The sequence below is a fragment of the Ciona robusta genome, chromosome 12, assembly GCF_009617815.1.
Source record: "Ciona robusta chromosome 12, ASM961781v2".
In the NCBI taxonomy this organism is placed as follows: domain Eukaryota; kingdom Metazoa; phylum Chordata; class Ascidiacea; order Phlebobranchia; family Cionidae; genus Ciona; species Ciona robusta.
Window position 1 is genome coordinate 5,034,945 of NC_143246.1, and position 27,712 is coordinate 5,062,656.

The 27,712-nt window shown below is 35.5% G+C and overlaps 6 protein-coding genes across 8 annotated transcripts; 2 read left to right on the top strand and 4 right to left on the bottom strand.

Moving 5' to 3' along the window:
- Nucleotides 1-130: 130 nt before the first annotated feature.
- On the bottom strand, nucleotides 131-12,440 carry LOC149727080 (glutamyl aminopeptidase-like). The gene is made up of 24 exons (XM_089890001.1): nucleotides 12,307-12,440; nucleotides 11,715-11,799; nucleotides 11,547-11,640; nucleotides 11,377-11,454; nucleotides 10,891-11,021; nucleotides 10,372-10,546; nucleotides 9,679-9,787; nucleotides 9,084-9,225; nucleotides 8,307-8,441; nucleotides 7,949-8,075; nucleotides 7,397-7,551; nucleotides 7,044-7,157; nucleotides 6,608-6,742; nucleotides 6,221-6,352; nucleotides 5,696-5,809; nucleotides 5,293-5,434; nucleotides 4,684-4,876; nucleotides 4,120-4,267; nucleotides 3,357-3,433; nucleotides 3,022-3,129; nucleotides 2,489-2,656; nucleotides 1,933-2,073; nucleotides 1,502-1,583; nucleotides 131-891 (listed from the first exon to the last, which is right to left on the bottom strand). The coding sequence occupies exons 2-24, from the start codon at nucleotides 11,763-11,765 to the stop codon at nucleotides 742-744; spliced, it is 2,901 nt and encodes a 966-aa protein (XP_089746127.1). The 5' UTR covers nucleotides 11,766-11,799; nucleotides 12,307-12,440; the 3' UTR covers nucleotides 131-741.
- Nucleotides 12,441-12,572: 132 nt separating this feature from the next.
- LOC149727081 (uncharacterized) lies at nucleotides 12,573-14,193 on the top strand. Of its 2 annotated transcripts, XM_089890023.1 has the most exons (4): nucleotides 12,576-12,714; nucleotides 12,769-12,895; nucleotides 13,045-13,131; nucleotides 13,512-14,193. In XM_089890023.1, the coding sequence occupies exons 2-4, from the start codon at nucleotides 12,796-12,798 to the stop codon at nucleotides 14,066-14,068; spliced, it is 744 nt and encodes a 247-aa protein (XP_089746149.1). In that variant the 5' UTR covers nucleotides 12,576-12,714; nucleotides 12,769-12,795; the 3' UTR covers nucleotides 14,069-14,193. The 2 variants fall into 2 exon arrangements, with proteins under 2 accessions (XP_089746150.1, XP_089746149.1); XM_089890024.1 differs by lacking the exon at nucleotides 12,769-12,895 and having other exon boundaries at nucleotides 12,573-12,714.
- Nucleotides 14,194-14,201: 8 nt separating this feature from the next.
- Nucleotides 14,202-16,059, bottom strand: LOC149727082 (uncharacterized). The gene is made up of 4 exons (XM_089890014.1): nucleotides 15,710-16,059; nucleotides 15,474-15,619; nucleotides 15,185-15,413; nucleotides 14,202-14,689 (listed from the first exon to the last, which is right to left on the bottom strand). The coding sequence occupies exons 1-4, from the start codon at nucleotides 15,995-15,997 to the stop codon at nucleotides 14,207-14,209; spliced, it is 1,146 nt and encodes a 381-aa protein (XP_089746140.1). The 5' UTR covers nucleotides 15,998-16,059; the 3' UTR covers nucleotides 14,202-14,206.
- Nucleotides 16,060-16,981: 922 nt separating this feature from the next.
- LOC149727083 (uncharacterized) lies at nucleotides 16,982-20,705 on the bottom strand. Its single transcript, XM_089890015.1, has 4 exons — nucleotides 20,177-20,705; nucleotides 19,901-20,058; nucleotides 18,847-19,075; nucleotides 16,982-17,595 (listed from the first exon to the last, which is right to left on the bottom strand). The coding sequence occupies exons 1-4, from the start codon at nucleotides 20,495-20,497 to the stop codon at nucleotides 17,113-17,115; spliced, it is 1,191 nt and encodes a 396-aa protein (XP_089746141.1). The 5' UTR covers nucleotides 20,498-20,705; the 3' UTR covers nucleotides 16,982-17,112.
- A 103-nt stretch (nucleotides 20,706-20,808) lies between these two features.
- LOC149727084 (cilia- and flagella-associated protein 95-like) lies at nucleotides 20,809-24,381 on the top strand. The gene is made up of 5 exons (XM_089890031.1): nucleotides 20,809-21,216; nucleotides 21,478-21,602; nucleotides 22,552-22,623; nucleotides 22,925-22,985; nucleotides 23,391-24,381. Exons 1-5 carry the CDS (start codon nucleotides 21,001-21,003, stop codon nucleotides 23,589-23,591), a joined length of 675 nt encoding a protein of 224 aa, XP_089746157.1. The 5' UTR covers nucleotides 20,809-21,000; the 3' UTR covers nucleotides 23,592-24,381.
- Nucleotides 23,672-27,702, bottom strand: LOC149727085 (glyoxylate reductase/hydroxypyruvate reductase-like). Of its 2 annotated transcripts, none has more exons than XM_089890019.1 (9): nucleotides 27,549-27,702; nucleotides 27,101-27,192; nucleotides 26,624-26,754; nucleotides 26,277-26,395; nucleotides 25,995-26,065; nucleotides 25,528-25,724; nucleotides 25,011-25,146; nucleotides 24,625-24,755; nucleotides 23,672-24,185 (listed from the first exon to the last, which is right to left on the bottom strand). In XM_089890019.1, the coding sequence occupies exons 2-9, from the start codon at nucleotides 27,166-27,168 to the stop codon at nucleotides 24,064-24,066; spliced, it is 975 nt and encodes a 324-aa protein (XP_089746145.1). In that variant the 5' UTR covers nucleotides 27,169-27,192; nucleotides 27,549-27,702; the 3' UTR covers nucleotides 23,672-24,063. The 2 variants fall into 2 exon arrangements, with proteins under 2 accessions (XP_089746145.1, XP_089746146.1); XM_089890020.1 differs by having other exon boundaries at nucleotides 27,101-27,206; nucleotides 27,549-27,648.
- Nucleotides 27,703-27,712: the final 10 nt, after the last annotated feature.

Consider the following 27,712-nt stretch of genomic DNA (forward strand, 5'->3'; position numbering starts at 1 on the left):
AAATCGCAACCTTAGAGCAGTACACTTACGTGAATGGTTTAACTCTTTTTCCTCTTTGTTTCTTTATTGTGCGCAGAATTTCTCCTCCCTCTTTAATTAGGTTCACCATGAGCAAACCAAAACATAGTGGTACCAAATGTTTAGACATCTATGATACAAAAATATCTAGATATCTATGATAGAAATTGGAGTAGGCTAATTGAGAAAACAATATTTTAAGAATTATCAGCTTACTTTACTATAAAGGTCATTGGTTGTAAGAAAGTATGAATACAACATTACACCGATGCAAAGAAGGACGGATTGACGAAAGTGGTCTACAAGGCCACTAGCGTTCACAAAACAATGAAATAACTCATGGTTGTATACGGAATGATAACAATTGGTTGAATATTATTGGTGCTGCGCGGAAATTAAACGGAAAATAATACGAAAAGTTGAATTAGCTAGACAAATATACATTACAGTACAATGAGATTAACAGTCGTCTAATATATATATACGGAAATGCTACTTAAAATTGATAAACATAAACGAAATTAATCTCTTAGGAACTCACTATGTATAATGCACGCCGTGTTGGCTTTTTCATTAAAATGTAAAAAAATTAACAACAAATGCTTCTAGAAACAGTATTGACTTAAAAGTTAAATGATAATTTCTAAATGAGCAGTCTAAAACCGCCAATTTACATAATGTGAGATCAAACGTATTTCTCGACACAAAGAACTTTTTGGAACACTAATTTCCCAACTCAGTTGCCAACCAGTCAGCAATTACAGCCTGGTTTTCTTTCATCCATTGGATATTAGTATTTATCTCATTAACAGCAGATATACGACCGCTTGCACCAGCACCAGATTCTGGATACCGGGCAAAGAAACTTTCAACCTATGGAATATGTCAAAAATCAATTATTTCTATCCACAAAAAGAAACACGTAAGTAGTATAGTAGGTGGAACACTTTTACCACATAATAACCAAATATCCTGATCGTGTTTAAACATTAACAATGGTTAATGAAAGTCGAGAGGTTACGGTTTTATAATTCTTTATATTTTCTATTTTTATTTTTTACTACCCAATCGAACGAGAAAATAGAAATAAAAGGTGACCCATCTACCCCCACCGTACTATATATATCCTTTTAATACTTTTTTAGACGTATTTAACTGAACCGACTGATTTGTAACGATTTAGGGTTAAATTAAGCAAACAGCCTACCAATATTAAAGACAGTTCCATATAGCCAAAAGCTAAAACGGTGGCCTATAGTTAGCAAAGTCGGCGTGTTTGAAGATATTATTACTTTAAGCAAGTGCGGTCTTTAAACCAGACGCTTAAAGTTCATTAATTGCTCCAACCCAGTGGTCACAGACTATTGTCCAAAATTCTAGCCAAAGTAAGCTTTATTCCTTCATAGCAATGCGAACGTTGAAATTTGTTAAGTCATTTAGGAATTTAATTTTTAATATGCAATAATGCCTTGTATATTCCTACCTCCCATAATTGAACATCCGTGTTGTAATCTGAAACGATGTTCGGAACTAATCGTCCTAAATTTCGGTCATTGATGCCAAACCTGTACATGAGAAAGTTACATTATGTTTCCATTTACATAAGTTTAAGTAGACTTAAACCAAGCAATTGTACGTTCTCCTACGCGCCCAATACGGTATTGGCCAATTACATTTTTAAATTTGCTATCTATACCCAAACTAGGTTATAGGCAGGGGTAAAACTACGAGTGCGTTAATTTGCCACATTTTCCCCACGAAAAAGTAAATGAAAGTCATAAAGATACGGATGTATAACTCTTTGAATTTTTTTTGTTCTTCCGAATGGGACGAGAAAAAAGATTTAAAAAGTGTCCCATCTTACCCCACCCTACTATATTATAGTATTATAACTAAACAAGTCTGTTTCCATACCTTGCCACCATATACTCCCAGTTAAGTTGTACCCAAGCCCAAGCCATTCTGTTGCCTATCGTCGAATATGAGATGTAGGTAATCCAATTGAAGAAGTCCTGCGTTCTGACGATGCTCTCATTTTTGCTGTATTCTAACATTCTATAGAAGTACACATCAGTTCAAAATGTATTGTAAGCAATAAATGCAATAATTGGTATCAGCCAGAAGTTGTAAACGTTGGATGGTAAAAGTTAGCGTTATCTTATTAGTGCTTAGTATAAACGTAAATTTATTCTTGCTGGCGATCACTGAATAACTATTTTTTAAAATCCGCAGTAACATTTAAAATAATGAGGTAGCCTTCGGGCTCAACTATATTTGAACCGGTTTGCTTTTCTAAATAGTTGTAACAACAAATTTACTATTCGTTAGCCTAAGTAACAATACCATCGTTTTACATATCTTGCCGACAATGCTGTCATAAAGCATTGTCATATCAGACCTTTGGAGAAGTGTTACTCTAAAATGCGCCCATTTCTACAACATCAAATTAAAGTAAGAATCAATTACACACCTGGATATTAAAGTGACATCTTCTGTTGATGTCAACCCTCTCATTAGGTTAGTTCTCTCAGTAGCCACCGATTCAACCAAATACCTCTGAAGCATCGTCTCCCACTCCGCTACACCTGTATCTGCTATGCCGTATCTGTACACCAGCTGCCTCGTGTCAGGATACAAACTAAAAAATCAAATGTTTTATAAAAAGTATACCAAGCACAAAACTACAGTACAGGTAGGGTATAAAGAACCAGTTAACATTTGCGAATCAATTTTGCTAAAAAATAACAATGTCCCACTAAAATATATTGTAATACAGGTGTAAAAACAAATAAGTTTTAATAAAGTAGAGTGGGGGAAGACTGACAACCTTATATGGGTGTCGTGAGAATAAGGTTTTATAATTTTTTGAATGTAATTTGTTTACCACCAAATGGGAAGAGAAAATTGAATGAAAAGGTGTACCATCTTGCCCCGTCCTACTATACATACTGCAGCTCTTAACCATGTTACACCCGTAAACGTAATGACTTAGTTTATTCTTACTAATATGATGAGTCTGCGATCCACTGGCTAAAAAAGTCTGTCGCATTTGCCAAAGCATCAACATCTCCGTACCTCAATGCCAAACCAAGGCACAGCGCACGGTTTAACCTTTAAGCAAATTTATAGGAATTTAGCAAGCTGTATATGTTAATTTAAAAAAAAACGTTGTAAATATGCTGTATTTAAGTCAGTACTTTTGAACATTACGAAAAATTATTAAACAGTGGCAAGTATTTTTGTATAGGAGCTAGTTATCCTTGAGAGCAAAGTAAATGCACTTGTTTTTATATGGTAAGCACAACGTAATATTTGTTGTTATAATATCACACATTTACTTTTCCACGTGCGTCCCCACACTTGCATTCCAACCCAGTTCGTCAGCTGCAGGCTTTACTTTAGTTCGGTAGTATGCCTGTATAACAGTAGTGGTAAAACCTGAAAGATTTATGTAGTAGGGTGGGGGAAGGTGGGACACATTTAACAAATAATATCCAAATAGCCGGATCGTGTTTTAAACAATTAACAACGGTCTATATGGAAGTCGTGAAGATACGATTGTATAATTCATTGAATGTTCTTTGTTTACTACCAAATGGAAAGAAAAAACTAAACGAAAAGGTGTCCCACCTTCCCCCACCCTACTATAACTTAACCACAGCACGGTTTTTCTGTTTTCAAGTTACTAAAACACTGGTTTCCAATTGCTCAAGCAACACACATGCAACAAAAACAGTACGATATACACGAGTTGTGAGCTTGCCATATACTTGAATGAATGAATGAATAAATGTAACTTATTTAACCTCTCGTGGTGGGGCAACGACAGGCATTATAACGCGAGTGTTCTGTTTCACACCTCGTCGTGCTCGCTTATACACGAGTTACCATGTATGTAAATTTGTAGGTAACTATTCGATTTTTTGTTTTAATGTGTATATGGCTGATACTTCAGTCAACCCATTAGTGACCACTGGGTTGGAGAAATTGTCCTTAAGCATCTTGCCAGAGACACATACGCCCACAATAGTAGCAGCGACGAGTCTTCATTTACGCATATTAGCTACATCAACGTTAGGTGATACGATTCAAACATCTAACCTGAAAGTCTGGATAGATGGGCGTGCTTTCAAGCATGATTCGGATGTAAGAGCTTCCGGATGAAAAAGCATCCCATACTAGATACCCGCGTTCATTGTCCAAGTACCTCGTCATGTTTAATGCTTGTGGGTAAGTTATCTTTTTAGCTCTGTATAAGTGTTAAGTATAGGTTTACGTTTAGAAATATAAATGTGCATATTATTAGGTAAATGTGCCAGTATATGGCTGAAGTTGCAGAGAATACGACGTGCCGCACTGAAAACACCTAGAGTCCTAAACCAGGCTATGTAGGATGTTTGTACGCGTTTGGCCCATTTTGGATCATTTATTCAATAGATAATATAGGTGTATTGCACTTATATACAATGTTCTTTTTTTAGACATCGTTGGCTTAAACTGGCTTAAACATTTAGACATTGTTATTGGCTTAAACAAGTCGTGCCATCCAAGTACTTAAACGAGAACGTTTGGGTAACAGGAAGATTCGAGAGGGCAATTATCGTTAATTGTATCTATACTTACAATGGAAAAATCTAGTAAAAGTAATAAAGTATTGTATCTTACGGTGCAAGGGTTAGGGCATCGTCCATCAAATTCGAGCGGTCCGTCTCATTGAATACAGTGTGGTCGTTTACCAATTGTTGACTTATTGTATTCCACATGCTAACTTCATAGTTTACACGGTAATATCCTTGCTGTCCCGGGTTCAGTTTAAAGTAGTCATTTGGGTTCAGCGTACCAATAGCCAACTGCTTTGCTGGAAAAACATTGTACGGATTGGAGGTCTCAGTATTGTTTATTCATTCATACAACGTTCGTTCATTCCTTCTTTTTTATTTATTTTCATTCATTCATTTTCTATTCATTCGTTCATTTATTCACTCATTCTTTCATTCATTTCATTTGTTAATTCACTTATTCATTCTTTCATTCATTTCATTTGTTAATTCACTTATTCATTCATTCATTCATTCATTTGTTCATTCCTTCATTCATTCACTCATTCAGTCATCAATATTAATTCTACCACTTGTGCAATCATTTTTCAATTGAATCTGTCCTACTGCGGCCTATTGAAACACCATTCACATACATTTGCCTTTATACACGTTATGCCGATTGCAATGTTTTTAAGGGTACTGTTTTTATGTCAAACATACACATCTCACTCACAAGGTGCATTTATAGCCAATCTTTCCTTTGTTATGGTTGGGTCATTGCTCGTGTAATAAGCGAGGTCGACGTTCCATTTGTAGTTGAATGCTGACGGTTCTCTTCCAGACAAGTCTGCGTTCGGGTCGATGAGAAAATGGTCCTAAAGTAAAACGCGTGTTTCAGACACATTAGATTTATGGTATTATAAAGCATAGATTTATGTGTTGTAAGATAGGCCACTACAGCTACATTTATAGAAGTAACACTGGTCTCGAAAAGATGCTAAAATACTGGTCTCGAAAAGATGCTGAGAAAAGTAGCTTAACATAACATAACATGATTTTTATGTATCTTTTCGAAAACGATGGCGAAGATCATGTTATCTAAAGAACAAAGAGAGGGGTATCAAGAGCAAGCTTACCTGGGTCACAGTACCGTCGTTAGCCACAGAGAGAACAGGGTAACCCATTTGTTCAACCCATGGATTCATTGTGTCTGCTATGTTTATCGTCAACGATGTGCTATCGTCAATGTACTGGAATGAAACGTATAGCATTAAATTATTAAATAGATAAGAAGAACGTATTAGGTGGGGAAATTAGCTTCATGCAATCAAAATAATAATTCAAAAATCGTTAAAAAAATCGTATCCAAATTACGATACGCACCAGGCATACATGGTGCGTATCTTTACACCGCATGCTCACTTTCTAGTATATAACATGGGTGCCTTGTTATACACCGTACACGCATAGTATATTCATACTTTCGTTCAATAAATCGTTAATATTTTGTTTGGTTAATCTAAAAAGTTGCTCATATACCACATGAAAGATCTTTATAATATCAAAAGTGGTACGCGCATCATATACGTTAAACACCATAGAACCGAAAAAAAAACAACTAATACTGCCAACTATTATGGCTAAGATGTAACTACTAATACCTCCTGTACGTCACGCCACAACTCATGGTGATCGGCGTTGGCATATTCATGTTTACGTAGATAGTTCCTAATGCCACCCATAAATGCCTCTTCCCCCAAAATTTCTCTCATATAGCGAAGAATAGAAGCACCCTGTCGGAAAGGCATAAAAGTAACAATCAGTTTAGTTAAAGTATAAAAACTACAATGTTAAACTACAATGTCTGTATATGTGTAAATGTGCTAAAAGTTATATTTTCATTATATGCGCATTGTTTATATTTAAGCGGTCAGCTGCCTGAATTAAAAATACAAACAATCCACACAGTAGGGAAAGTCGGTAAAAATACTTTTAAGATGAAAGCTATTAGGTTTAGGCGATACTGAAAAGGTCTGGGGTATCTTTACCTTTGAATAGCTAATGGTGTCAAATACTGATGTAATCTGGCCCGGGGTGGATACGTTAACTACAATCGGGTGTGAATTTATTCTTGAGTCAAACGACAAAACGGGTTGTATGTCTTGGATTAGAAACTGGTCCATCTGGAAAAAGAAAACTAAATTGCAATTCGTACAAAATCAAATACATGAAACATAGGTGTACGTTTATACAATCATTTTTAAGATCTTGGAGGATTTGTAAGTATAACGAACACGCTCTATCCTAATATAAAGCATGTTTACAAAACTGACGTTTTTTGTTGTTCTTACTGTAATCAAAAACACAAACTAAGAGGTATATGTTGTGCGCCTGCTATCCAAACGTTAACCTATAGAGATAGGCTTCTACTCAATTGGTTTACACCGGATTGGTTACGATATAAAGCACAAAACAAGGTCTTACGATCTGCCATGTTGGTTCCGCCACTTGTTGTCCTAAGTATTCGAAATATGAAGCGAAACCTTCGTTCAACCAGAGGTTATCCCACCATTTCATTGTAACCACGTTCCCGAACCACTGTATTGTAAAATCAGTATGAACAAGTCAGATATACAGATATACATATATGTATAAGAGCATGGTTTACTTCGTACTTGCTGATAAATAAGTAATTCCGCAAAAAAATCGTGTTCTTGAATTTTCTCATATAATTTCTGGCATTAACTTTTACAGCTTTTTTTGGAATACTATTAATTTGGCCGGCTTTAAATTTTTTTTTTGGCTTCAAAATAACCTTAAACCATAGATAGAATCACCTGGTGTACAAGCTCATGAGCAATAACAGCAGCAACGCGTTGTTTATTCGCTGTAGAAGATTCGCGATCGTCCCATAACAGATTGGTTTCCCTGTAGGTTATAAGGCCCCAGTTCTCCATTGCACCGGTTCCAAAGTTGGGAATAGATATCATGTCTGTGTATACGAAAATGATTTGCTTAATTTGACCTTCGATTAGAGAATAAAGAATAAAACTATGGGAAAAGAAAATAGAATGAATAGGTGTTCCATCTTCTTCGACCCTACTATGTATATTTAGCACAACACGAGTGTTCACCTTATGGTGTATAATCATTATTTAACAACTTAGAATAAAGTCAAGGTGTTGGGAGGTCCAGGACAGAGTCATAATTTTTAAATGGTATAATTGGCCTGGGTTTTGGGATAGTTGGCCAACTCTGGCCTAAAGGTACTCGACGAAAACCTCGGCCACATATAGAATAGAATATTATTCAACTATTAGTAAAGAGATTGTACAAATAAACGGTTGTAGATTGTACGAAAGCTCCACGAAAGCAATGAGTCGGCTTACCGCATTTTGGAAGCGCGTAATCCATTCCAAAATATTCCTCGAAAAAATCGAACACTATTTTCATTACATCAAGTGCATAGTTCGCTTGACCGGCGTCTTTTTGATGGGGCGGGACAAATACACGCAACTGAAATTTAAAATAAAAATAAAGTAAAAAGCATATACAAAAACTTCACGTGTGCGAAGTTTGCGATCCTGTATTTACATTAAGACAGCACAAAAATAGACATAAGAGCATTTTTTAAAAAGGCCTGTACAAAACGTTACTTGTCCACATGTGTTCTTTTTTTATACACCTCGTGCCCGCTTACAAGTTACCACGTGTGTAACTTTGTGGGTAATGAAACATATGTTTTACCGGGATGCCGTTTTTCGCACTCTTCTCTTCGAGCGAGACAAATTCACTGACTGCAAAACAACCGAGATAAGTCGACATGGGAACTGACTCTTTGAACAACGTTTCTTTGAGACCATCACTCCGATCAACGACTTTCTATATTTAGAAAAAATATTTGGTTTGGGAAAAATAGGATGTCCCAGAAAAAGATGAAAATTTTCATAAAAATATAATTAAATACTCATTAAATTATTCATAATTAAACAATTGTGCTCAAATTGTTTACCATCTGAATTAACACACGCACCAATTATCGTTATAAAACTGTCTGTTATGATTATTTAAATTGATAACCAAATGTAGTTTCGTAGAAATCTATACACATGTTGTGGGACTCCTGAGACACACTGATAAACAAATTTAAAAAATGGCCTTATCTCTTATTTTCAAAAAAAGCTTTCAGTCTTAATTTAGTCTTAATTTATTTATTTCAGACCGTGAGATCTCCATTATCATATACAATTGTTCCGTGTAATACCCTTCTTGCATTAGTTATAGCATGTTCACAATATTTCGGGTACTGTTTTGTATATCAGCCAATGAATTTCGACTTTCTATGCATTAGCTTACATCCCCACAATGGCGCCGGCAAGCCAGACAAACGTATTTTTATTTCTCTGCCACATGAGGACTATTATGCGAACGACACACCCAATAAAGTGTGGTTGTGGTACAATGAAAACTGCATACATTGCAGGTATTTTACTGCCCTAGTAAATATTTCCTTTATGTACTTACATCGACATCCATATTCGATAAAGCATTGTGGTGAGCTTCGTGTACTAGAGTTGTTGTGAAACGAATTTTAAACGCAGGCTCGTCAAAACACGGGTAAGCTTTTCGTGCATCGGTGGGTTCCATATCAGAGCCTACCATGGCCCTACAGTAAGAGATTTCATTAACACTTGTTTATTTCAGAGTTGGTAGCGCACCCGCCTCTTACCCAGAGGTTATGGGTTCTAGGTTCGTCGCTGGTATTATTATGGGGGTATATGCCTCTGGGCAAGACACTAAACTGATGGGTTGTCCAAATTTTCAATAAAAAAACTATTCACTAAGATAATTTGCGGACATTCGTAGGAAGAAGTGAACTGCATATGGCTGCCCCATGTATAGTGACATAGTAGGGTGATGGGACATCTTTAGCACATATAATATCCAAATTTCCTGATCGTGTTTTAACCAATTAACAACATTCTATTGAAGTCTTAAGGTTACGGTTTTAAACTTTTTTGAATTATCTTTGTTTACTACCAATTGGGACGAGAAAATAGAATGAAAAGTTGTCCTATCTTCCCCCATCCACCCTAAAAATGGACCCAATTTTACTTACTTTTCTTCTCCAGTGCCGGGTACTGTGTATGTCGATTTGTATAAGCCCACGATCCGCAGTACCAACGAGCTTGAAAACTCCATGGTAAGTACATAGTTCTCGTTATCACCTGCGTAATGTTTGCAAGTGATTACTGTCATTAACGCTTAGTGACTCGTATGTGTGATTTACGGTTTGTTATCACAAAACCGCTGGTGACATTATAACCTAGTCTTGGTACATTGAGGTAGGAAACCACATATTTTCAGTTACTTTTATCACTTTCCATTTGAATATGAATAGATTAATCATTAATGATTTTATCCTATCGTGGCGGGGCAATGATATCATTATAACATGGGGCTTTCATACACCCCGTGCTCGATACGGGTTACCAAGTTAGGTAAACATGAGACTTGCGTGGTATATACCAATACACCTAGTGTCCAGATAATACATATCTGCGCATTGTGTGCGTCTGTTTTCTTGGGTAAGACACTTAACGGCAATTGCTCCAACCCATTGGCCATTAATGGGTTGTTTAAATTATCATCTATATAAAAAATCAAACCCCAACAAAGTTACAAACATTGCAACTCGTAAGCTGGCACGATTTGTAAAACCCAGAACGCCCGTATTATAACGACTGCGTCGTTTTCAGACCACGAGGATAAAATTCAAGAAAACAATATTTAAATGCTCAAACGTTCTTACCTAAAACCGTCAACATTGTATCCGTTTCTACTACGTAATACTCGAACTCTGGATAGCGGAATTCTCGTACAATTTTCAGACCATGATATGTTGTTGCACCACCAACAACATGTTCTAATGTCACCTTATGGATTGCCACTTGAGCGTCAGCGTGAACCAAGACGTATTTGGTTGGCTAAAAGTTATAAGCTGGTTAAATGTATAGTAGGATGGGGGAAGATGGGACACATTTTCATTCTATTTTCTCGCCCCATTTGGTAGTAAAGAAAGAACATTCAAATAAGTTTAAAACAGTACTCTTACGATTTTCATATTGACCGTTCTGATCGTGTTTTTAATAGAAAGAGAAAGTGTCCCATCTTCCCCCAGCACCTTGCTATATGTTTCTAACGTATTTATAAGTTTTAAAACCTAAGAAATTGAGTCAAAACCGGCTACCGTTAAAATATATACAATTGGTGATTTTAAAAGTTACAGATAAGCTTAGAAAATTGTTGGTGTAAAAATGTAAAAAGTCACCTGCGAGACAGTAAAAGTCATTGCGTTGGTCCCAGTGTATGTATCAGTTGTCATGTTAGGGTGAAGTGTTAGACGGTAATGGGACGGAGTTATATATTCTGGAAGTCGATAGTTTTGCCATGGCCCAGTACCTTGTAATGAAAAATAGACCTTTTTGTAAAATTTTAAGAAAACAAAATCGTGCAAACTTTTTAAAAATGGCATTTAATATCATATAGCCCTATAGCAAAGCAATGGTACGTAACCGTTTTTGTCGTTTTCGGAAATAACCAAACCAGCAAGGAACTTAAAATTAATACATATTCATTAAAAATACTGTTTATACCATTAAATCCATACAAGCTGTATAGCACGAATGTCGCTTTAAACGAAAAAATAATAAAATTAAAAAAAAATTAATCAAAAAGAGTTTAGAAACATTTTATTTAATAAATCTATGTCGTCTTTTACAGTATAGTCTGTAGTATAACGTAAATTAAGTTATACCTAGATCAGCAGCTGTTGTTGTTGTCACTGGTGCCTTTGTTGATGTCGTTACTTTTGGAGGGTCAGTGGTCACAATAACTAAAAAAATTAAAATTAAAACATATATATATATATATATATATATATATATATATATATATATAAAGTTTAAACTGTAAAGAACCGTTTACCTGTTGCTTTGTTCTGATTTGACAGTCCCACTCCCAGGCCAACGCCCAAGCCAATTCCGATCAGAGCAGCGCAAATTACGAACACTTGCCATCGCTAAAAATGACGTCATTGCTTATTACGTCATCACCCACTGTAGTTTAGGTCTATTTTTACCAAAAATTACTTACCGGACAGCCTTTGCTTTTCTGTGAAGATTCTAGATCAAAATTCGTACTCATCTCTTTTAGTAAAAGACCCTAAATGTCCTTTTACCTTTAAAAAAACAATCTTGTATTTATAGTATAATATAAGTTACTATGCATACAATTTTCTAACAAGCCATATAGACGTTAAAATCGCTGTGCATTCGCCACGTACATGTCACATGCCGTTTGTAATAGTTACCCATTCAATTTTAACATGCCAATAAACTTTACGATTTGCGCTTGCACAACGGTGCGGACATCGCTGCTATAAAGTTAGGCAACGCCAACAAAACGATTTCTCGTTTGTCATAAAGCGAAAATGCATTAACCTCAAAGAATTTTCAAGGAGGTGCCCTTAGTAAGAAAAAACGTTAATCTGTTAAAGAAACGTTAGTATGTTTACTAGGTAATCGGCAGTATGCCCGCAAACAACATTTTCCCGTTCGTTGTCAAACAATGACATGATAATGTTATTTGTTTAATGCCGCGTTGACGCAGTAATAGACTCCTAACAAAAGGTAGGTAAAGTCAGCACTATCCGAAATGGTAAAATAGTTTCTGCAGTCTATGTCACCTTGCATTGTATTCTGTTTTTCAGATAAGGTCAAAACCGATCCATTATAATTCATCCAGCAGTCAAAATTGTCTCTCCAGTTTGAAAACTACCAGAAGACTGCTGGATCATGACGTCATGGTCTGAAATTCGTAAAAAAAACGTTAAAACTTAAGAAACATTAGTAAAAAATTAAATGAACTTAATTAGCCCTTTAGAGTGCAATAATCGGTATGTCCTTTACTACAAATCCTATTGGATTACCGTTTTGTCGCATATGTCGTCACTATAGTTCACTTATATGACGTCATAAGAGTCATGGTTATCGTCACAATGCTTGCGACGGTGTGAGATAAGAAGTCAAGTCTTTCAGTTTGTTCAGCCAGTTGTTTTGTCTCGCAGTTAAAATGGCAAGTCCTAACTCAAAATGTAAGTTAAGTTTTTGTTCAGTTTGCATTCTTTTTTTATTGTTTTGATTTGCAGCATGTTTGTGACATCATAATCAGAAGAATGCTTTGTGACGTCATGTCGAGCGAAAACGAACGGAAAACTTATTTTAAGACTGTTTTGAGACTAAAATCGACTAACCGACGTCATGGGAATATGCCACGTATGATGACGTAAAATTTTATTGTGACGTAACAATTAAAAAAAATGCATGTTCTGTTTACGTTTTGCATGGAGTCAAATTGTAACATTTGCAAAATAATGACGTCATAGTTTTTGTAAACTATGACGTCAGAGTTGATTATGACGTAGGCTACCAGCAAAGGGATTGGAAAGTAGAACCAAGATCGATTTTCGACTTTGACCCTTTGGAAGAAGGAATAGAATCTCGCAGTTTATGTAAGTTAACTGTTAATAAAGTAGGGTGGGGAAGATGAAACACTTCTTCATTTGATTTTCTCGTCCCATTTGGAAGTAAACAAAGAACATTAAAAAAAATATGTAAAAGGTGTTTAGATGGTAGGGTGGGAAAGATGGGACACATTTTCGCTCTATTTTCGCATCTTATTTGATACGTAGTAAACAAAAAACAATCAAGGATTTATGAATCCTTTTGACATCCATATCGTTAATTGTTTAAAACACGATCAGAATCTTTGGATATTATGTGCTCGAGGTGTTCCATTTTTCCCAAAAGTACTATCGGTCACTTTGTATTATTTTTGATTGTGTACAATAATTGCTAAAAAGCTCTAACGGTCCGTATATGCATTATACAGCCCATCTGCATATGAATGCACCGAAGACAGTTTATGAAGGTTACGGGCAACGAGACCTCGTCCACTGGTGCGTACCCAAAGTAAAAGGTATCGAAGCCAAGCCAGCTATCTCATGGGTACATGGGGGAATTACTCGGCAATCAAACGCTGACCGCTTGGCAGAAGCGAGCTCAAAGTTTGCTAGGTCAGGGGTTCGAGTCAACGGCGTTGATATAAATCAACTTCTTGCCGAAAAGGACCTCGCAGCACAAAACAATACTCAAGTACCAGCTAGATCGGGGGTGCGTGTTAATGGCGTCGATATAAACCAACTTCTTGCCGAAAGAGACGCAGCCGCGCAAATGGAAAACAATACTAAGCTACAACAAGCGCTTCAAGCAGAAAATCGAGAAGAAGTTTTGTTGACGCCGGATTTTGTGTTTTTGCCACCAGCTTTGCCCCCTATGATTGCCCCTTCAGTTTACACACCGGCCCCATATAAGCCCACAATGGCCCCAATTCCGCAGCCGCTTTATAAAAATTTTAACCGCTGCGCAAAGCCATTTTCCAAGCACTGAAAAAGATACATTGCATGTTGAATATATATATATAGAATTTTTCCTTGTGGTTTGGTTTTATTTCATATAGCCGCTTTATATACATTCGTTTGAGTTAAAATATGTGCATAAAATATACAGTCTTATTTCTTGTTTTTTTTACCGAAAACAGAACAGTATTGCAGTTATTAAACGGATTAAAGCAGTTTTGAGACTCGACATGTATATCAGCAAAAGGATAGGGCAGAATAGAGTGTACAGTTGCACGCCAAGCATGGATACCAGGCGTCCGGCTACCACGTTAATTGAAGAGCTTCTAACGTCCACCAAAAACACAACGCCAAGGGGAATGGTACATGTTATAAATAAAGTACTAAGTGAAGCCACGAGCCGTAAACGAGGGTTAAGCTTTAGTGCTCTTAGGATATTTTTGTTTCTTGTGTTGTTGCTTGGTACGGCCGCTTCTGGCGGTGTGTTAACACCAGCAGACGCATCAGATAGTTCGGTTGCGTTTCCTGATTTCGCATACGGATCGTTGTCTGGGCCACTGGAGACCGTTTGAACCACTGATGACGTCATGTGGTCACGTGACGCTTGGAAGTGACGTATTCCGGTGACAGTGAGAATAGCAAGAGAGGTTATCTGCGTGAAACGGAATAGTTTAAACGGAGTGTTCGGTTTTAATATATTACAGCTAATGCTAACTAAAGACTAAGGCCTCCATTGGCGAATAGTTAAACTGTACGAATAAAAGGTCATGGTAAATTGCTCGCGTGTGAGATGGCACAAAGTTATGACGATTTGCAATCACGCATAACTGAATTTCACGAGTTGTTTAAATAGCAGTTTCGTGCACTTCCTAAAATACGAGTTTTATGAACTTTCTATAACACGAATTTTTTGCAAGTTCCGCAAAACCAGTGTCATGCACTTTTTACGAGGCGAAGGTCATGCACGATATGGCCTAAAACAATTTTTTATTAGAAATTCATGCACTTTTTATAAAACGAGTGTCATGCACTTTTTACGAGGCGAGGTTCATGCACGAAAACCTAATACCTACAGTAACTTTAAAAATAGAGCGAATAAATCAACATTCCCCAAAAACAATTCCTCAACTTAATAACGTGATATTACCTCAACAAACCACAGAGCTATATTCACTGCCATAAAGGAATTGGTCAGTGGTGGCCAGATGACTGAACAACCTTTACTCCTGGGGCAAAGTTCGCCCATTGAGCCGGGCGAGCAGTCACATTTCTCCGTGCAGTTCCAGTCCATGACCGCGGCAATGGTAAGAGCTAGCGGCAACAACCAGGAGAGAGCGATGAGGAATGCTGCTTTGCGCCGTTTGACATCAAGATTTCTGAGCAAAGCGGAATGTTTATTCCTAAAGTCGCCACTAGATAACGTCGAACAGTTCTACCTTGATGTATGGCGTTGGCGAGACGATGTTCGTTTTGGCAATTGAAAGTAGGTGCTGTCTAACATGACATAAATTAGAACTGAGAGGTTTCCGCACATGACGAACATAAGGGAGATTGCTCCTGAAGCACACAGCGCCCACATCACCTGGATATAGGGTTCATGTTGGTGACAGCATGTTCGATGACGTAACGTTTGATGACGTCATGTTTTGTGACGTCATTGGCCACACCTCACCTGCATTTTTGGTCCGGGTGGAATAACAGACATGAGAGGTGGCATTAGAAATGCACCGAACTCATCCCAAACGTGGAACCCTAAAAAGCAAACGTTGCTAAGCAACGTGCTGGTGACGCAAGAGTAGACGTAGCTCTGACGTAATAGCTTCTCGCGGTACACGGTGGCCGACAACCAAACTACAAGGTTAAGAATTCCCGACACAAAAGGTATTGGAATCAGTAGTATATGTACAAGCCTGCTTTCGTTCAATATACAATCGCCATCAGATATATTCAACGAAGTCATCGTGAATAAATTTAAACAAATTTTTGTATCCTGTCCAAAAATAAAAATAAAAATAACACGATAGTTATACATATAAGCAGCAGTTAGAAATTTGACAAAAAACTAAAAATCTTTTAAATTGTTTACTAGTAGAACATTCGAAACAATTTTAACATACAACAAATGCATTGCGACTATAGAGTCATTGAAATCAACCAACTAAAGTTAAGATCTGCTTTCGATATTACTTAAGGCGTACCAATATAAACAAGACCGTTGAAATTTAGGCCCGCTACATTAACTCAAGTAATTAGACGATAAGTACACGAATTATCAGAAGCTAGACTATACCACTTCCCATTAGTAAACTCTCACGTACTAAACTGACCGTACCGAAAGCATAACAAGTTTTGGGCGTACAACAGAGGTAATGTGATTTCCTATACATTTGTACACCTACGTCCTGAACAGGCCTACAATAAACAGAATACTGTTACTGATCAAGACGCGTTCTTTTTTCTTTAACTATAGAGAAAGAACTCTTTAAGAATTAACTGTGTTAAAAAATCTAACGTACTATTTTTTAAAACTGACTGCCACTTTAGAAAACTCTGTTGTATATACATAACAAATAGAGATTACATTCACTGCCGTCATATCGAAAACGCACACTCTGCTTTATGAGTCACGATTAAAGCAATGAGGGTCACAGAAATCATCTAGTATAAGCCGAAACACAGCTATGGGCCGTAATTTGGACATCCTAATTTAGGTTCGAAAGCGGGTTACTGGAGTTCGTTTGAATCGTGGAAACCAGGCAAACGAAAATGAATGACTCACTAACAACCTAATTATTTGTATCATTGCCAAGGTTATCTCAGAAAAAAAACGACTCTTTTCAGCAACTCGAGACAGATATGTAAAAAGGAACAAAACATAAAATGTCCGAGTTAGTGGGCGAGCGCGTAAATTCTGTACCCCAAATCGTGCTATAACTTAACAAAATTAAGACGTGCGTTGTTTTTATTAGGAAGATGGTACTAACAATAGAACGGTAATTGTTAAAAACGAAACGCTGCGAATATTCTGCATCTTTTATTTTACAGTTTAATACACCGACAATAAGAAGCACAAACTCATTGAAAACAACACAAAATAAAGGTAAGTAACTTGACCAGTGCAAGTTTAAGATTGGCCATGTATTTTACAAGGAGAATAGGAACCAAGAGACAATAGATGTAGATGCACAGCATTGACGTCACGCGGGCTGCAGGCGTAACTAGTTGAGCGCCTCCCACATCGATGAAGAATGTCATCACAAGCGGCAATGTACAAACGAAAAACAATCCGCCAATCAGAGCCACTAATCGAAGCCTTGGAGTCAAATGAAACCACGTGACACGCCTTGCGATTGGCCGAGATCTCTCAGCGTTTGTGGATTGTTTTACGTCTGTGACGTCATTACCTACGTCACAGTCTGTCGTGGCCCGACCGCACTCATTTAAACCAGGTAAACTGTCGTTTAGTTCGCTTGCAATCTGACTCCTAATAGGTGGTGCTCTGGTAAAACTGACGAAATTCAGAACCCCTCGTGACGTCAGGATGAACAGGCTAACAACCTGCAAAAAAAGTTTAATTTTATTCGGTTGAATAATAGGGTGGGGCAAGATGGAACATGTAATTTAGATCGTTTTTATTTGTCCACAACACGATTCGGAAATATGCGATTTAGATGCTAACGGTGTCCCATCTTACCCCACAGTAGTAAACACTTCGTATGTGACTAAAAATTAATCTTCTCCATATGGTCTTATTCTACATGTACTTTATACACGTGTTTTTCGAACTTGGAAATTACCGCAGACTGGAAATTAAACTAAATTTAAAGTAATATCCCATGGCGTATTATTTCCAATAAAAAATTACGGCAAATTATTTCCTATATTGTTATTGGAATCGGCAAGGGATTTCATGTAGACGGTGACTACACAAAGCATATAACAATAAAAACAAACACAAACGGTACTATAACCTGTGACTAATAACATGGCTTCGTCTGAGCCAGTTGTTTATGTTTGCCAAAATTAACCTTGTTACACATTTTACAAACAAAGCAAGTAGACTACACAAGATAAAGATGTTATTGTTACACATGCAGATGACGCTCACGAACGCGTTTGGTCATGTATACACTGTATAGAGTTACAGTGTGATGTCTACTTTTACAAGAGTTACTAGGTATATACACAAAACAGAACGTAGAGTGCATATTGAATAAATGTAACTTGCTCTTTCTTCGCGTGGCAGAAAAATGTCAGTCGTTATAACGGGTGTTCTGTTTTATACACCTCGTGCTAGCTTACATTAACCACGTTAATATAACTTTATAGTTGTTTCTTTGTACGGCCAAAAAATTAGACAACTGATTTTTAAACACTGTTTTGTGAGTTGTTGAATATTATTTTTTGATTTGTTTTATTTGTGGCTGATAATTGGGACCACCCATATTAGTGACCACTGATGGGTTGAAGCAATCGCCATTAAGTGTTTTGTCCAAAAACACATATAGTAGGGTGGGGGAAGATGGGACACCTATAGCACATAATATTTTAATACCCTGATCGTGTTTTAAACAAATAACAACGGTCTTTGGGAGTCGTGAGGATACGGTTTCATAATTCTTTGAATTTTTTTCGTTTACTACTAAATGCGACAAGAAAATAATATGAAAAGGTGTCCCATCTTTCCCCACTCTACTATATATACGGCTACAACGGTAGCATCGACGATCCTTGAATTTAACCAATTGGCCGCGCTACCTCCGGTACGGCGGTGAGTGGTATCAATACAAATTTGATCATTCAGCTTACCTCAAGCAGCCAAAGACCAACGTTTAGACCAATATAGGAATTAAATAAAGGACTCCACACTCTTGAGCAACCATCACTAACTGGGCATACGTCGCCCATTGCCCCGAGGCTGCACTGACATCTAGCCGCACAGTTCCACTTAAGAACTGCAGCGATAACCAACACTAGAGGGATGAACCATGAGATGGATATTAAGCCAATTGCTTTGCGTCGTTTAACTTGCAATATTCTGTGGAAAGTTGTCACAATACTTAGAAATTTAATTGTACACAATTAGATTACAGTATGCTGTAATAAATAATTGAATGAGTGTAGCACTGTTCTGTTTTCATACACCTCGTTTCTCTGTTACTGTATATTTAATGGGTGATTATTTTTGTGTGTTTTTTTATTTCTTGGTAGCAGCGTTGAGTCCCGAAACAGTACGCTCTGTGCTAGTGGCAGACGCACTATAACCACTTATTGGCGCGGGACAAATAAATAAGATCCCGGAATCAAATTTAAATTTACGCATCTACTTATAACGGAAGTTAGTAACAACTTGAACACAAGTATTTAAATTACAGAAATTCTTGAAGAATCTAACTAAAATAAAAAAACTCGTTTTCTTTTTTAAAAGTTCAGTATTTTATAAAGTGTTAGGTGTAATAATGACGCATAGTGCATCCTGCCTTTTGTTGATTTAAAAAAGTTTATAGCAAACTGTTAACGCAGATTCTTTGAAATTGATACAAAAATAACCGGTCCTGTTAAAACGTGACTGCTGCGGGCACTTAAAGTGTGTTGTTACCGTTAACTACTATAGCGCATCCTGTTCTGTGACGTCACGGAAGACAGAAAAGCACTGTTTATGGGGATTTTGGTCAACAGAAAAGTTTGTTGTAGGCTACAGAACGGCTATATAGTATAGTGGGGTAAAATGAGACATGTTTTCATTCTCATTTAATGTCATATTTGCTATAGTAAAAATACAACAACACAAACAATGAATATGACGTGCTAACAGTATCCCATTTTACCCCACAGTATGGTATTAAAATAAGTAAGAAATTACTTGGCAGTGTTTTCTTCGTTTCCTATCCCCACAGCCGGTGCGTTTCTTGCGTGATGAAAATAAGCGGAATCCAAGAGAACGTACACAAGTGCCAATATGTTCCCACACATAACAAACAGCATGGCTACAGATCCCGATTGGCATAACGCCCACAAAACCTGCATGAAAACGAGGAAGCGGTAATACTGTGTGGTACTTGTGTGTGGGTATATCCAAAGTTGGGTATATATAATCAACAAAGCAAAAGCTGACACACGCTATATTGGGTTACATTACCTGGAGTCCCTGATTCGGGGGATTCAATGACACTTCGGGTTTCAGCAGATATGACGAAAATTCATCCCATAAGTTCAACGTCAAAAAGACCAAGTTGCTAAGCAACAAGCTGGTGACGCAGAGGTACACGTAATTCTGACGTAACAGCTTCCGCCGATAAATTGTAGCTGCTAACCACACGATCAAGTTAATGAGCCCCGAAATGAACATGACTGTGATCAGGACTATGTTCGTCCATTTTGTGCTGCTAACTAAGCATTGTGGCTCTATTAATCCGTCCTCCAAAGTCAAGTTTAGGCTTTGCATAGCTTCTACAATCATTTTTAAAAACTGCTTTCTGTCTAATCAAAGTATATGTTGTTCTGCTGAGCACGTCTGGAAATACATTAGTCACGGGCAATACCGGTAAATTTATAGTGGCTACGTGCATTGCAGTGCACTGACTAATCAAAAATTAGCTACGTGTTTATACAAAGCGCCAGGCCATGTACTGATATAATACAAAAAAAATCTTGTGAAAACATAATATACCGCGTATATAAAATGCAATGTCGGTACCGTATATATAAGTTATGACTTACAAACTTTTACGTTGCGTCAGTGTCGTTAGGAATGACTTAATAATCACGTTTAAACGTAGTTTATTAATAGTCATTTACAGAAACGGAAAACTCCCCGCTCAATCATTAATAACGCATTTCTATTAATACAAAACAATCGCAAGCCGTTGTCGTGACAACAACATACGCGCCAATCTGCTGCGTTTTTTACTAAAGTCCAAAAAATAATATAAGATAAAATAGGCATTTTAAACAAAGCAAAACATGGACTACCTAGTGATACCAGACTTTGTTGAGCGTAAAGGCTCATTATATTTGCGCTCAGACCACATGAACTACAGCAGAAGCACTCTAAACTCGAACTGGCATCAAGCAAGAGAGGCCGAACCGAAAAATTACGATATTAACAGTTTTCCTATTCCCCCTGGTCGCAATCTACACACTACAACATACGCCAGAATCGGGAACATCACAGATGGGGTAAAATATATAGAAAATAGGAGTTATGTATTTGTTTTAAAAATGGACTAACTAATTTTGCGAAGCAAAACCTTTACATTGAACTAATAAGTGTTTTATGCAATTTAATTTTGATACAAAATTTTACATTTGACAAACATTTCATTGTGATGCGAAATTATACATACAACAAAAAATGAGGCAAAGTTTATGCAATTTCATTTTGATACAAATTTTGATTTACATATATGACAAAAAATAAGCCAAATTAATTTCCTCCAGTCCCTTCCCCTACCTACTACTAAAGCTGCTTTGGAGCAAATTTCACTAAAAGATGATTTTACCGAGCAAGTCACTCGAAAAAACATGATTGACGTGGGTTCTTTTGCAAATGCTGATATCTCAAGGTTTGTACAGCCTATGTTAGTCTACTATATAGTATATAGCGTTTCCTGACATAAGCTATTTGTCTAAGACTGATTTTTATTACTAAACCAGAATAAAAATAAACATTTTCGATTTTATTTTCCCAAATTTTTATAATTTGAACAAACTCAAGTCTGCACATAAGCCTTTGTAATATATACTGCTCTGCCCATATAGATAGAACCTTTAAAAATATGCATAAAGAGTAGCACACAACATGAAAGTATTACTTATATTTTGAATTTTGATAGATTTTATCTGCTGCAAAATTAATTTGCTGACATAATCCACAACTTGCAAAAAAATGTTTTCTGATGTCCTACACTGCAAACTGGCTAATAACACATCTTCCTATTTATTTATAACCTTTTAGTGCAACGTATAATCTGTATAGTGTTGCTCTAATTGCTAAACTAATCAGTAAGCAAACAAACAGGTTACAGATTTGATATAAATAATTGAGTACTGCCAGATTAACACAGGTCACAGAATGATTATATAAGTGTAGCCTATTAACCAGACACTCAACTTTGAGTCAGAAGGGCCCAATTACACTAATTGTAGAGTCTAACAAAATTAAGGCCTTTTTCATTCTTTAATTACAATTCTAATACATAACATAAACACATAACGATCTTGGCTAAATTTACTATACAAATACTTTATAGCATTGTGGCATTATTTAGAGTTGGTTAAAAAACAAAAGCCTATGCTTTTAAACCTATACTGTATTAATACATATATAGGCCCATATTAACTATTAATATATACAACTACTGCATATAAATGCCTAACTTAATTAAACTAAAAAGGCTTCCATTCTTCAAGCCTATTGTTTGTTATGTATTTTTTAACCAATAATATTGAAAAAAAAATCAGAAAGCAATATATCAGTTTCTAATTCTGTATTTTTCCATTATGACATCATAGAAACATCCCTTCAGCACCAAATTCAGGATTTGGATCAGTGTTGCCACGTCACCATCCTGATCATGATAAATTGTAAGTAGGAAACACTGGACTTGCCTGTTTTCTTTCTGGCTGTTTATTTGTATGAAGCCATGGGTGCCACGTTTTGCAAACTTTATTTAACATGCAGTTACAGTCGTCAAATGCAAGCATACTTTGCAGAGTACGAATAAGCAAAGAATTAAAAAACCAAATCATGACAACTGTTAAAAAGATTTGCTACCTGCTAGTTCGAACCTAGCTTCGGCTCTGCCTGTTTGTATAGACACCTAAATGATACCTACTTAATTCGTCTTTTGTTTTAACAACTTTCTAACAGTTCTTACTCTACCAGGCATTTGGAGACTACACACCGTGCAGATTTCACTGCCCCCTACCCCTTTACTCCTGCTCCAGTAAGTTATACCTTTCTGCTCTAAGCAGTTCCCTATTGGTCATGACTTATTTAAAGCACAAAACCAGTTTAAATTGACCAAATACTTTTTTTTAAAAGACTGTATTTAGAATGACCAATTTTCCATGGTTTATAATTTCTTTGTTAACTTTCCTACTGGAAAGACCTTTTTTAAATTAAGAACTGGTTTTTGTCTTTTTCCATGTTTAAGGAGTCAATTTATTTAAGATTGTTCAGTTTCTTGTTTTTTAATTTGGTTTTAAATAAGTCACTCTGCTTGAAAAGTAGATTTCCCTAGCCAGCACATTAGCTAGTAGAAACTAATGTATTGTAATGTGCATTACATTATAACTACTAGGTGTAAAGTTAAAACTACTTTATTTGCTACTAAAAAATAAATTTTCAGGAATGCCCTCCAGAATTTGCCGATAATTCAGCCGCGTACAGAAAATGCATTTCCCAGTTCACTGACACAGCAGATTATCGGCGAGTCGGCAAAAACACTTGGCAGGACGAGTCAGGGGTTTACGCGAATACCCACGAAAAACGAAGGGTATTTCCCTCAACCAATCCAATTCCAGAACGCCTAACTGAAGGATTGTTATAATTCGTACAATTTTATACACTTAAAATTTTTTTCCACAAAGAAATTATCGTTTTGAAGACAAAATTAAATATTCCACAAAATGAAATAGTTTTTGTATTTTTGATAGTGGTAAAAAAATTTTTCTGCCTTATACTCTTTTCCCAAAGTACCGTTTTAGAAATAAAATAATTATTTTACAAGACTTTTTTATAGTGGTTACAATTTTTTTGCATAATATGTTTGCCGCAGACAAAGTACTGTTTTAGAGTAAAATTCAATATTCTACATTTCTGCAAGATTGTTTTTTTAATACTAGTAAAGTTTTTTTTGCTAGTAGTAATTTTTTTTCCTATTTTTTTCACAAGGAAAGTACTGTTTTAAAGATAAAATTAAATATTCTTTAAGACTTTTTTGATACCAGTAATAGTAATTAATGAATAGTGCGGAGTGCATTATAAACAACAGTTTAAATAAGTGCATGGTGTGGGTTGATTTACTGTTTGTATTCTGCCGGCATTTCTGTTCCATCAAAGCCACATATAAGATTCTGAACAGCTAACATTGTCATTTCCATTCTCGTCTTTTCTGTCGCACTTCCGATGTGTGGAGTCACCACTGGAGGGATAAGATAGCTAAATTTTCTGATTTTGATGGTAATTTATTTTAAATTACTTTTTTTAATGAAAAAACTCTGAAAGTGTTTTTTTACAAGATTTATTTGTATGTAGGCTCGAAATTTATAATTTAAAAAAATATCCTGAAATACTGGATATAGTAGTAAAATAAACACTTGAATTAATAAATAAAATAATGTTGATTCTTTTGTTACGTCAGGAAGTTTTATAAGTTAGTGGACAGCTTTTATACACCTTGTGCCTGCTAATAATGTACCACAAAACTTTGTAGGCAGACAAACTGTTTTTTTTATTTTTGTTGTTTATTTTTGGACATATCTTTTTTGTTGTTTATTTTCGGACAACTTATTAGTGATTCTAAGCACTGTACAATGACACCCACTACATTATCTTATTTTTAGAAAATATTACTTTCCTACCGCAGTTTTTAAGGGAAAACAGTGGATGATCTGTAGGTAGGGGTTCAGGGGTTGTCACATCAATACCGGCACCCCGGATTATGTTATGTGACAACGCATGGTACAAGTCCTCTTGATTCACAACTCCGCCCCTAAACATAAAAAATAATTTTGTTTTATCAAACATTACAATACACCTTTTAAAAAAATTAACAATAGCAGTAACACTACAATGAAAACTATAATTTGAAAGGGTCAAGTTTTGAGGCAAGTTTTACATGCAAATTATTAAAATGTTAAATCCTTAAAATTATTCAATACATATTTTCTACAAGACTGTCCATTATCAATATTAATGCATATGGCCGGACGTTTTCATGCAATTTTTTTATTCAAAATATTCCCACCTTGAAATATTAATAAATATGGAAGAATTTTTCATTTTTTCGAAAGCGTTTTTGTTAAAAATCCCAGCTGTTGATTTGTTGAGAGCACAACATGATATAATGAAGTCACTTTCATGTAATAGATCATGAAATGAAGCTGTGATGAAATCATATGAGTTGAATCACAACAATGATAAAAGTTATTAGGATTTTTGTTTATTTCTAGATTTTTATATTTGGTATAGTTTAAAACAATTTTTTTTTACGAAACTACCATTTAGGTATTTGCAAGACATTTTAATCCAGATTACAATAAATTTCAATTATTTCAAATTCCGAATAGAATTTGAAGTTAAAACTTGTAGTTCGGGAAAATTAAATAAATAATCACCTACAAAGTTACATACGTGGTAACTTGTAAGCTGGCACAAGTTGTATGAAATAGAACATTAGTGTTATAACTGTAGTTGCCCGGCCACATGAGATAAATAAGTTACAACCATTTATTAAAAAAAACAAAAAAAATATCAAATCTTACCAAATTGGACTCCAAGGTTTTTTTCAAAGTTGTCATCTTTTTTGTTGGCAGTATTGTACAAAAATTTTTTCACTCCAAAAGCTTTTAATCTTTGCACAACAGCTGTTCCAATCCTCCCCAGCCCAAATAAACCAACGGTAGCCCCATCGAGTGTTGGCCCACACATCCACATTAGTTTCCAGGCACCCCAATCCCCACTGTACGTTTGGATAAAAATATGTATGCGGCTTGGGCAATACACTTCTTGGTAATTTAAACTAAGTCACTAATAATTTTATTATTGAAATGATTTAGGCAATTGAAATAAGTAACCGTAAAAAGGACTAAAAACCTTATTGGGAAAAAGACATTAGATTACAACCAAATCAAACATAACTTAAGCTGAACGAATAATTTATGTAGCAGTACTGTTCTAACTGGAATAAAGTGAGAATTATAACACAACATGTTAGCTTATATAAACCTACTTTCTTGCTGCATGCGTTCCTTCAACAATTCTTCTAGATGTGCTGATCAAAAGCCCAACAGTTAGTTCTGCCTTTTAAAAAACATTACGGTATAAACAAAGAGCTCTTCTGGAAAAAACAACTATTGTATTAGTATTTTACCAGAAAAAATAATAAAATTCTTTACCTTTTCAATATAATATCGTAAAATAAACTATTTATAACATTTCATTATGCCTTAAAACAAAAACAACAGAATAAAATGTTAAGTTTACAATATATACAAAGCATTGCTATGCTTACTGTAGCTGCAGTTAAAATATCAGGCGTGTTTCCGACTTTTATTCCTCGCTTCGTGCATTCAACCGTATCAACGTGATCGACCCCAACAGATATTGTACTCACCACACGGAGGCGCTCTCCTAAAGTTTAAAAAATGGAATCAAACAAAAATAGTTTTTGGATCAAATAAAAATTGGAAGTAAATAAATCTAAAAAATATTAAAATATATATAATAATAAAAGTCAAAAATATGGTAATATTTTATTAAAAAGCAGTACAATGTAAAATGGTATATTTAGCAGAGAATACAAATGGAAACAATCTAAAAAAACAAAATAAAGTTTTAAATGTTATATAAGTCACTGACCTGCTTTGTCAAGTACTTCTTTATTTATTGGGTCAGTTAATAAACATAAAACACCATCTTTGTCCTTGATTTTGCTGAGTAATGTTGGTCTAGGTATTACCTCATCTGATGGCCAAATATCAACTTTAAACCTGGAGAAGCATAAGACTTATAAAATATGCAATCTTATAAAATAAGCAATGTAAGAAATAGTATTTGTATAAAATGACCAACGCAATGCATTAATTAATTTTTTGAGCGGAAAATCCAAAAATGTGGTGTACGTAACTTTTATCTCTATGATTAAAATCAGTTACGAACAAATGGCGGTTATAAATAAAATTAAAAAGATGGGAATTAATGGGAAGACACATACACGCTTTAAACACTTCGCAAACGCAACACAAAACAAGCATTTAAAAAACTAAAATTTGCTTGTTTAAATAGCATAACAAAATATGTTCATTTGAAATTATAAATAAATGAATGTAAAAATACCTCTCTCTTAAAAGCTTTAACGCAGCTCCTGGAATATTTCTTGTGATCAAGATGTCTAACTTTGGCATTTCTTAAATAGTTTCTTGGCGTCACTGCATACAAAAAACTTCAAATTTCATTCAAAGATATGCAGAACCAAAATGGTTTAACATATAAAATATTGGTTAAAAATGGCTGTCGTTTTTAAAAAAAGTGTAAACAGTTACAAAAACAGGATGTATTAGTGAATCATTACCAATCAGAACCGGAAACTTTTAAACGCTACTTTTACTGTGTATGGCACATATTTCACAATGCTCATAAAAATATTAGATTTCCCATTTTTACTTGCATATTGCAAATACTTTTAATGCTCATAAAAATAGAACAGGTTCTCTGTTTTTGTTTTATATTGCAGATACTTTGTAGAGCTTATAAAAATATATAACATATTTCCTTAATTACTTACCAAGCAGAAAATGTAGACTTTGCTTGTAAAATTTTCAAAACCCACCAAAATTTACAGCTTTTGTTTTGCTTACAAATTTTACTTTTAACACTATTACCTTTGAAAAAAGATTTGCCTTAGTGTTATTATAACACAAAATCTGTTTAATTCTGTAAAGTCAAATA